This window comes from Bactrocera neohumeralis, unplaced genomic scaffold, assembly GCF_024586455.1.
Source record: "Bactrocera neohumeralis isolate Rockhampton unplaced genomic scaffold, APGP_CSIRO_Bneo_wtdbg2-racon-allhic-juicebox.fasta_v2 ctg1948, whole genome shotgun sequence".
Lineage (NCBI taxonomy): Eukaryota > Metazoa > Arthropoda > Insecta > Diptera > Tephritidae > Bactrocera > Bactrocera neohumeralis.
The window spans coordinates 7,590-19,095 of record NW_026089906.1 but is presented as its reverse complement, the minus strand read 5'-3'; the positions used below and the strand labels follow the sequence as shown (position 1 = coordinate 19,095).

The 11,506-nt window shown below is 35.9% G+C and overlaps 1 protein-coding gene across 1 annotated transcript; it reads right to left on the bottom strand.

The window, feature by feature from the left end:
- Positions 1–2,451: 2,451 nt before the first annotated feature.
- Positions 2,452–7,634, bottom strand: LOC126766632 (uncharacterized). The gene is made up of 3 exons (XM_050484378.1): positions 6,869–7,634; positions 5,877–6,470; positions 2,452–5,807 (listed from the first exon to the last, which is right to left on the bottom strand). The coding sequence occupies exons 1-3, from the start codon at positions 7,632–7,634 to the stop codon at positions 2,452–2,454; spliced, it is 4,716 nt and encodes a 1,571-aa protein (XP_050340335.1).
- Between the last annotated feature and the right edge of the window lie 3,872 nt (positions 7,635–11,506).

Genomic DNA, 11,506 nt, shown 5'->3' with positions numbered 1-11,506 from the left:
TGTGTATATACAATAAAATCGACTTTTTACCTGAATATGATATTATCGAATTCTTCCAAATGCACTGCCGTTATGGCTTTATGTCAACTTCAGTAAGATGAAGAAGGTAAATTAACTTAAATATGTTAAATTAATGATTTAAAGCAACTCAATATCGACTGCTAAATGTGTATATACAAGAAAATCGACTTTTTACCTGAATATGAGATTATGCAAAATGCACTGCCGTTATGGCTTTATGTCAACTTCAGTGAGATGAAGAAGGTAAATTAACTTAAATATGTTAAATTAATGATTTAAGGCAACTCAATATCGACTGCTAAATGTGTATATACAAGAAAATCGAATTTATACCTGAATATAAGATTGTCGAATTCTTCCAAATGCACTGCCGTTATGGCTTTATGTCAACTTCAGTAAGATGAAGAAGGTAAATTAACTTAAAGATGTTAAATTAATGATTTAAAGCAACCCAATATCGACTGCTAAATGTGTATACACAAGAAAATCGACTTTATACCTGAACATTAGATTGTCGAATTCTTCCAAATGCACTGCCGTTATGGCTTTATGTCAACTTCAGTAAGATGAAGAGGTAAATTAACTTAAAGATGTTAAATTAATGATTTAAAGCAACTCAATATCAACTGCTTAATGTGTATATACAAGAAAATGCACTGCCGCTATGGCGTTATGTCAACTTCAGTAAGATGAAGAAGGTAAATTAACTTAAAGATGTTAAGTTAATGATTTAAAGCAACTCAATATCAACTGCTTAATGTGTATATACAAGAAAATCGACTTTTTACCTGAATATGAGATTATCGAATTCTTCCAAATGCACTGCCGTTATGGCTTTATGTCAACTTCATTAAGATGAAGAAGGTAAATTAACTTAAAGATGTTAAATTAATGATTTAAAACAACTCAATATCAACTGCTTAATGTGTATATACAAGAAAATCGACTTCATACCTGAATATAAGATTGTCGAATTCTTCCAAATGCACTGCCGTTATGGCTTTATGTCAACTTCAAATAAGAATATAAGATTGTCGAATTCTTCCAAATGCAACGGCAATACCGACTGCTAAATTATGTCAACTTTTACCTGAATATAAGATGAAGAAATGCACGGCCGTTATGGCTAACTTAAAGATGTTAAATTAATGATTTAAAGCAACTCAATATCAACTGCTAAATGTGTATATACAAGAAAATCGACTTTTTACCTGAATATGAGATTATCGAATTCTTCCAAATGCACTGCCGTTATGGCTTTATGTCAACTTCAGTAAGATGAAGAAGGTAAATTAACTTAAAGATGTTAAATTACTGATTTAAAGCAACTCAATATCAACTGCTTAATGTGTATATACAAGAAAATCGACCTTTCACCTGAATATGAGATTATCGAGTTCTTCCAAATGCACGGCCGTTATGGCTTTATGTCAACTTCAGTAAGACGAAGAAGGTAAATTAACTTAAAGATGTTAAATTACTGATTTCAAGCAACACAATATCGACTGCTAAAGGTGTTTATACAAGAAAATCGACTTTGTACCAGAATATGAGATTATCGAATTCTTCCAAATGCACTGCCGTTATGGCTTTATGTCAACTTCAGTAAGATGAAGAAGGTAAATTAACTTAAAGATGTTAAATTACTTATTTCAAGCAACTCAATATCGACTGCTTAATGTGTATATACAAGAAAATCGAATTTATACCTGAATATAAGATTGTCGAGTTCTTCCAAATGCACTGCCGTTATGGCTTTATGTCAACTTCAGTAAGCTGAAGAAGGTAAATTAACTTAAAGATGTTAAATGAATGATTTAAAGCAACTCAATATCGACTGCTTAATGTGTATATACAAGAAAATCGACTTTTTACCTGAATTTGAGATTATCGAATTCTTCCAAATGCACTGCCGTTATGGCTTTATGTCAACTTCAGTAAGATGAAGAAGCTTAATTAACTTAAATATGTTATACTTCGCGATTTAAAACAACGACGATATATATTTACAAATTATTTATTAATATAAATATATATAATACAACGAATAGAAAGTTACGTGGCTGGTGGTTTACCAGGTGAAATGCCCTTGCGCCTGCAGTTAACGAATATAAGAAACGAACTAGAAAATAATGCGTGTGCAGGCACCGAATGTAAAAAGCGAACTATCACTATGATGCTAGGCTTAGGCAAAAGCTAAGCTTAATTGTTCTTACACGTATGTATGTATAAATATATTAAAGGATAAAGGGAGATGAGGAATTAGAATAACGAGTAATGCCGTGGTGGATATGCAAAATTAGAGTGACCAGATAACAATTAATATTAAATATTAAATATTTACAATGCTTTCTCACCACATTGGGTAGAATATATGTGTGCATATAAGTTTAGTAAAACTTAAGTATAAATAATAACTTAAGATTAATGCTACTCATTATTGGTAGTTCCATTGTGAAAGGAGCTGCTCCGAACATCCTCCACCCGTTGAAAGGTCTGACTTTCAAAAGAATCATTGACAGGTAAAACGCACAGTTTGTTGATAGCTCGACGCGTCATGCCGGTAGACGTACGAAGAACGGCTACTCTTGCGACCCCGTCTGTCCCAGTGACAACTTCTGTAACACGAGCTAACGGCCATTTGAGAGGAGCTGAATTTTCGTCTTTGATGCATACGATGTCATTGACTTCAATGTTTGGGTGTGGTTTACGCCACTTCGCTCGTTGTTGTAGAATAGTAAGATATTCTTCACTCCATCGCTTCCAAAATATCTGTTGGATGTAGGTAACCTGCTGCCAGCGATCTAAACGATTGCAGTTTAGATGCGCGAGGTTCGGCTCAGGAATAGCGATAAGAGGACCACCAACAAGAAAATGTCCGGGCGTCAGTACATTAAGATCTTCTGGATTTTCTGAAAGTGGCACAAGAGGTCTTGAATTAATTACTGCTGATATTTGACATACTAAGGTACGTAATTCTTCAAAACCGAGAAGTGACGAACCAACGGACCGATAAAAATGCCTTTTTGCCATTTTTACTGCTGCCTCCCACAGGCCACCAAAATGTGGTGATCGAGGAGGTATAAAACGCCAATCTATCCCATTATTGAGGCAGTAAGCGTGAACTTGATTGCGATGATTTTCACTAAGAAATAGCTCTCGTAAATCCTTCAGCTCGTTCTTGGCGCCAACAAAATTTGTAGCATTGTCTGACCAAATGCAACTTGGTATGCCACGAGTAGATATAAAGCGCTTAAGTGCATAAAGAAAAGAGCCTGTTGAAAGATCTTTCACCAGTTCCATCCACACGGCTTTTGTGGCGAAGCAAATGAATACGCTAACATAGCATTTTTGAGGTGCTTTCTTACGCGTTTCGGGTTTGAAATAAAATGGTCCACAGTAGTCTATGCCCGTAACGATAAAGGGGCGCGATGCGTGGATGCGTTCCTTAGGCAAGTCAGCCATGATGTGCTCAACAAGGCGTGGTTTTGATCTGCAACAAATAATACATTTTCGTAGAACACTCGCAATAGTTTTTCTTCCACCTATAGGCCAAAATTGCATACGAATGGATGCAAGTAGAGACTGAGGTCCTGCGTGGTGATACTTTCGATGAAAATGAGTGATTATTGACGACGTTAATGGATGATTCTTTGGTAGAATCATTGGATGACGTGCCTCAAAGTCTAATGTTGAGTTCTTTAAACGACCTCCAACTCGTATAATTCCAAAATCATCCAAAAATGGCGATAACGAAGCGATTTTACTTGTGTGTACAAAGTTGTTCTTCTTCAGGGCGACGATTTCTGACCACAACTGCGCTCTTTGGACTAGGCGTATGAGCAATTGAGTCCCACGATGGATATCTGTAGTTGTGAGCTGTGATCTTTTCGATTTTATAAATTTGTATATGTATCCAAAAATACGCTGCATTGTTCCGAACGAGTTGATATATTTGAACGAAAAAGTTATGTCGGGTCTATCAGATGAGACGTGCAAAACCTTTTGACGAGTTTCTGGTAGAGATATATGAAGAGCGCATGGTTGTGGCCACGAAGATTCAACGTTTTCCAAAAATTGTGGACCATACGTCCAAAGTCTTGACCTTAGGAGCTCCTTTGGTGTAGCGCCCTTTGATAGGATGTCAGCTGGATTCATGGAGGTGGGCACGTAACGCCACTGCATGCCTTCAGTTAGTTGCTGTATAGCGCAAATTCGATTGGCAACAAATACGTTGAACTTTGAAGGTTCCTCTCGTAGCCATGAAAGAACCACTGATGAATCCGACCAGCAGTAATAAGAACAATCAAATATATTCATTTTTCTTAATTCAGATAATAATTGCGCCAGTAAGGCGGCCGCACAAAGCTCTAATTTGGGAACTGTCAACGTTTTCAGAGGGGCGACACGAGCCTTGGAGCACAACAAGTGAACTTTAATGCCGTCATCCTTTACTGAGCGAACGTAAACACAAGCGCCGTATGCTTCCAGACTGGCATCACAAAATGCATGTATTTGAACAGTAGCGCCAGGCTGAAGAACATAGCGCGGAAATGATGTGTGTTGAAGATCAACAAAATCGTTACAAAATGCTAACCATGCTGTGCATATGGAAAGTGGTAAACTTTCATCCCAATCGAGCTTGTCTCTCCACATCCTTTGCAACAGAATTTTAGCTCTAGTAAGTGTGGGACCAATCAGACCTAATGGGTCGTAGAAACGTGCTATGGTAGACAATACGGAACGCTTGGAACATTTTTCCAATGTTTGCTGAGGCTTGTATTTGAACAAAAAGACGTCCTTCGATGGATTCCAAACAAGTCCGAGAGTTTTGACAATATCGCTGGATTCATCGAAACTAAGGAAACTTTCTCTATCAGCGACAGGAATTTCGCTGAGAACATCTGAGTTGTTAGAGCACCACTTTCTTAACTGAAAATGACCTTTAGAAAGTAGGTTTGTAGTTTGTTGCCTGATTTTTTGTACTTCCTCTATTGAACTTCCTCCGGAGATAAGATCATCTACATAGAAATCTCGAAGAACGATTTCTGAACCAAGCGGATAAGATGAGGATTCATCTAATGCTAGCTGATGCATAGTACGTATAGCCAAGAACGCAGCAGGCTTGGTGCCGTATGTGACAGTGCTTAACTTGTATATACGTAATTTTTCTTCTGGAGAATCTCGCCAAAGTATGCACTGAAGCATATTATCTGGAGGTGTTACGCGAACACATCGATACATTTTGCAAATGTCCCCAGTGAGTGCAATTGGAAAGGTACGAAAACGAACAAGAATGTTGAAAAGTTTAGGTTGAATGGTAGGTCCAGTCATGAGTATGTCATTTAGTGATAACCCTGAAGTTGTGGCCGCAGAACCGTCAAAAACAACTCGCAACTTCGTTGACGTACTATCATCCTTAATAACGCAATGATGAGGTAGAAAGTACCTGCACTTGGAAATCATTCTTTCAGAGACTAATGACATATGCCCAAGGTGCTCATATTCCTTCATGAATGAGCTATATTTCGCCTTTAAATTAGGATTTCTACTAAGTTTGCGTTCAATATTCTCGAATCTGCGTCTAGCAGTTAAATATGAATCTCCAAGTGAGTCTAAGCTGCGCTTAATGGGTAAGCTAACCGAATACTCGCCCGATGATAGACGTGAGCAATTATTTTTGAAATGTTCCTCACACTCGAGGTCTTCTTTAGAAGTTTTGGTGATTGGTTCATGAACATGTTCGATTTCCCAAAAGCGGCGAACTAATTTGTCTAACTGGATATCTTTATCAATTCCAATAGATGATCTCTGGCTTATAATAAATGTTGATAGTTAAGGGGTTTGCTGCCAACCTCCAGATAAAACCCATCCCAGTCGAGTTTTTTGAAGAATGGGCAACCCAGGTGCCAACTTTATCTGCCCTACACAAATGAGTTCGAAGAAAAGTTCTGCTCCGATGAGCATATCAATGCGCTGTGGTATATTGAAAGCAGGATCAGCTAGTTGAATATTCGAAGGAACATTCCAATCATCGGTCATGACTGAAGTTCCAGGTTGATTATCAGTGATCGTTTGAGCGACAAGAGCAGTAATGTTTGTTGAGTAATCTGAAGTCCGCGACTTTAGTACGAGATTGACTGAGTATCCATCTGTAGGAAAATTTGCATCTCCAATTCCAGAAACCGAAGCGAAAGATTTAGATTTATGCAGTTGAAGTTGGTTTGCGAAGCGACTTGTGACGAAGTGAATCTGTGAGCCAGAGTCCAAAAGTGAACGACAAGGAACGAAAGTTCCGGCACGATTCTTTACTAAAACGATTGCAGTAGCTAAGAGCACAACATCAGATGGAGATCGGGAAGCAGAGATGTCAGGCAGCGTGGGCAGCGTTGCAGTCATGGCATTAGCTTGGACAGAGTTTGGTATTAATGGTAATTCGTGACCATTAGCTGATGGTAACGATTAAAATGTAAAAGCGTGTGATGCTTTGAATGACATTTTCGACAAGAACTAGATTTGCAATCTCGCATCTGATGGCCTTTCTTTAAACAGTTTAGACATAGTAAAAGTTTCTTAACTTCTTTCTGGCGAATGTTAGGCGAAAGATTTAAAAACCGTTGGCAATTATAAATTAAATGTTCAGCATTTTCACAAAATACACAAACACCTAGTGGGCTATTTGAAGCAACAAAGGTTTTCCTTTGATGTGTACTCACGGTTTTTCCGGGTTTACCGAACGTTTCAGCTTGTGTTTGTAATGCATGCTCTACGTTCTCGAGGGTACGACATCGATGTTCTAAAAATGCAGCTAATGATTCTCACGATGGTAACTCGTTTATTGACCAACTTTCTTCCCATTTTGCTTGAGTTACTTTGTCCAACTTTTGTGTTAAGAATTGTACCACTATGCAATCCGCTATTTGCTCTTTTGAACCAAGTGACTGCAACGCACATATATGCGAATTGACCTTGTCAGTCAACGCTCTCAGCTTGCCGACGTTACCATCTGCTTTGTCCATCCCGAAAATCTCCCTGATATGTGCCTGAAAAATAAGACGTTTATTATCAAATCGTTTAATGAGAAGATCTAATGCGATTTTATAATTAGCCTCATTTATTTCCAACGATCGTATGGTGTCAAGAGCAGCACCACTCAAACAGGAACGCAAATGTTGCAATTTGTCCACATCGTTTAGGTCGCTGTCCTTATCGATGACTGATGTGAACATCGAATAGAAATTTGTCCACTCTATATAGGATCCACTAAATTTAGGCAACGTTAATTGAGGCAAACGTGAACGATTAGTATTCACTATAATAGGCTGGAATTCATTGCTGTTCATCTCGAATGTGGAGCAATGTTGAGAAGAGCTACGCTTTCCAATTTCACGTTGTAAAGTAGCTTTCAACTGAACCAAATTCGTATCAAATTGGATAAGTAAATCACTTCCAATCGATTCAAAGTCATGCTCTTCCAAACTTGTGTGTGCAGCCAAAAAGTTAGATTCCAGTTTGTTAACTGAATCAACTATTGCTGCTAAAGCATATTCGTCCATGTTTTGGAACCGCTCCGAGTCCACATCAGCACGTATGCATTGAAGGCGCTTAAACATGGCCTGTGTCCTCAATTTCAAAAATGTCACCCTGCCCATTGGTGAATGTTGACTTATGGGACTCTCATTTGCAGGAATGTCTCCAGCTGGAGTACCACCGATTGATTCCAATCCAATCCAATAAATTTAACCAATTAAAAAATTAACGAGGTTAGGTGATCAACGCGGTAAAGTATGACCGTACTGAACCGTTGAAGAAACTAGCGGCGCCCGATAAACGGTGCTTACGGTTTTAAGTTACGTTAGAAACGACCGGTCAATTTTATATTAATTTCCAAATTTACCGTAGTAGCGCTTTCTAGAAATCATGCCACTATTTTGCCACAAATCAACTAGGTTTTAAACCACGAGTTTGATTTATCGATTGTTCACCTTAAAATATGTCCACTAATTTTACACTAGCACGGTGGCATACGAACTAATAGTTAATGTTAAGTTTTAGTATATCACCAATAAAACACACTCAGCGATCACGTCGGGGTCACCAAAATGCTGAGCTACCAAGCTTTTTTGATAGCTTTGAATCGCGATTTAAAACAACGACGATATATATTTACAAATTATTTATTAATATAAATATATATAATACAACGAATAGAAAGTTACGTGGCTGGTGGTTTACCAGGTGAAATGCCCTTGCGCCTGCAGTTAACGAATATAAGAAACGAACTAGAAAATAATGCGTGTGCAGGCACCGAATGCAAAAAGCGAACTCAATCTATGATGCTAGGCTTAGGCAAAAGCTAAGCTTAATTGTTCTTACACGTATGTATGTATAAATATATTAAAGGATAAAGGGAGATGAGGAATTAGAATAACGAGTAATGCCGTGGTGGATATGCAAAATTAGAGTGACCAGATAACAATTAATATTAAATATTAAATATTTACAATGCTTTCTCACCACATTGGGTAGAATATATGTGTGCATATAAGTTTAGTAAAACTTAAGTATAAATAATAACTTAAGATTAATGCTACTCATTATTGGTAGTTCCATTGTGAAAGGAGCTGCTCCGAACAGATGTTAAGTTACTGATTTCAAGCAACACAATATCGACTGCTAAAGGTGTTTATACAAGAAAATCGACTTTGTACCAGAATATGAGATTATCGAATTCTTCCAAATGCACTGCCGTTATGGCTTTATGTCAACTTCAGTAAGCTGAAGAAGGTTAATTAACTTAAATATGTTATACTAATGATTTATAATAACTCAATATCGACTGCTAAATGTGTATATACAAGAAAATCGACTTTATACCTGAATATAAGATTGCCGAATTCTTCCAACTGCACTGCCGTTATGGCTTTATGTCAACTTCAATAAGATGAAGAGGTGAATTAACTTAAAGATGCTAAATTAATGATTTAAAGCAACTCAATATCGACTGCTTAATGTGTATATACCCGAAAATAGAATTTATACCTGAATATAAGATTGTCGAATTCTTCCAAATGCACGGCCATTATGGCTTTATGTCAACTTCAGTAAGCTGAAGAAGGTAAATTAACTTAAAGATGTTAAATTAATGATTTAAAGCAACTCAATATCGACTGCTTAATGCGTATATACACGAAAATCGAATTTATACCTGAATATAAGATTGTCGAGTTCTTCCAAATGCACTGCCGTTATGGCTTTATGTCAACTTCAGTAAGATAAAGAAGGTTAATTCATTTAAATATGTTAAATTAATGATTTAAAACAACTCAATACCGACTGCTAAGTAAGTATATACACGAAAATCGAATTTATGCCTGAATATAAGATTGTCGAATTCTTCCAAATGCACTGCCGTTATGGCTTCATGTCAACTTCAGTAAGATGAAGAAGGTAAATTTACTTAAAGATGTTAAATTAATGATTTAAAGCATTTCAATATCGACTGCTAAATGTGTATATACAAGAAAATCGAATTTATACCTGAATATAAGATTGTCGAATTCTTCCCAATGCACTGCCGTTATGGCTTTATGTCAACTTCAGTAAAATGAAGAAGGTTAATTAACTTAAAGATTTTAAATTAATGATTTAAAGCAACTCAATATCGATGCTTATTGTATATACTGAATACCTGAATATAAGATTGTCGAATTCTTCCAAATGCACTGCCGTTATGGCTTTATGTCAACTTCAGTAACATGAGGAAGGTTAATTAACTTAAATATGTTAAATTAATGATTTAAAGCAACTCAATATCGACTGCTAAATATGTATATACAAGAAAATCGAATTTATACGTGAATATAAGAATGTCGAATTCTTCCAAATGCACTGCCGTTATGGCTTTATGTACACTTCAGTAAGATGAAGAAGGTAAATTAACTTAAATATGTTAAATTAATGATTTAAAGCAACTCAATATCGACTGCTAAATGTGTATATACAAGAAAATCGAATTTATACCTGAATATAAGATTGTCGAATTCAATGCACTGCCGTTATGGCTTTATGTCAACTTCAGTAAGATGAAGAAGGTAAATTAACTTAAAGATGTTAAATTAATGATTTAAGCAACTCAATATCGACTGCTTAATGTGTATATACAAGAAAATCGACTTTATACCTGAATATAAGATTGTCGAATTCTTCCAAATGCACTGCCGTTATGGCTTTATGTCAACTTCAGTAAGATGAAGAAGGTTAATTCATTTAAATGTGTTAAATTAATGATTTAATGCAACTCAATATCAACTGCTTAATGTGTATATACAAGAAAATCGAATTTATACCTGAATATAAGATTGTCGAATTCTTCCAAATGCACTGCCGTTATGGCTTTATGTCAACTTCAGTAAGATGAAGAAGGTAAATTAACTTAAAGATGTTAAATTAATGATTTAAAGCAACTCAATATCGACTGCTTAATGTGTATATACAAGAAAATCGACTTTATACCTGAATATAAGATTGTCGAATTCTTCCAAATGCACTGCCGTTATGGCTTTATGTCAACTTCAGTAAGATGAAGAAGGTAAATTAACTTAAAGATGTTAAATTAATGATTTGAAGCAACTTCAATATCGACTGTATATACTTCAACTGTCATATACAAGAAAATCGACTTTATACCTTAATATAAGATTGTCGAATTCTTCCAAATGCAATGCCGTTATGGCTTTATGTCAACTTCGGTAAGATGAAGAAGGTTAATTAACTTAAATATGTTAAATTAATGATTTAAAGCAACTCAATATCAACTGCTTAATGTGTATATACAAGAAAATCGAATTTATACCTGAATATAAGATTGTCGAATTCTTCCAAATGCACTGCCATTATGGCTTTATGTCAACTTCAGTAAGCTGAAGAAGGTAAATTAACTTAAAGATGTTAAATTAATGATTTAAAGCATTTCAATATCGACTGCTAAATGTGTATATACAAGAAAATCGACTTTTTACCTGAATATGAGATTATCGAATTCTTCCAAATGCACTGCCGTTATGGCTTTATGTCAACCCTTCAGTAAGATGAAGAGGTGAATTAACTTAAAGATGTTAAATTAATGATTTAAAGCATTTCAATATCGACTGCTTTATGTGTATATACAAGAAAATCGACTTTATACCTGAATATAAGATTGTCGAATTCTTCCAAATGCACTGCCGTTATGGCTTTATGTCAACTTCAGTAAGATGAAGAAGGTAAATTAACTTAAAGATGTTAAATTAATGATTTAAAGCATTTCAATATCGACTGCTAAATGTGTATATACAAGAAAATCGACTTTATACCTGAATATAAGATTGTCGAATTCTTCCAAATGCACTGCCGTTATGGCTTTATGTCAACTTCAGTAAGATGAAGAAGGTAAATTAACTTAAAGATGTTAAATTAATGATTTAAAGCAACTCAATATCGACTG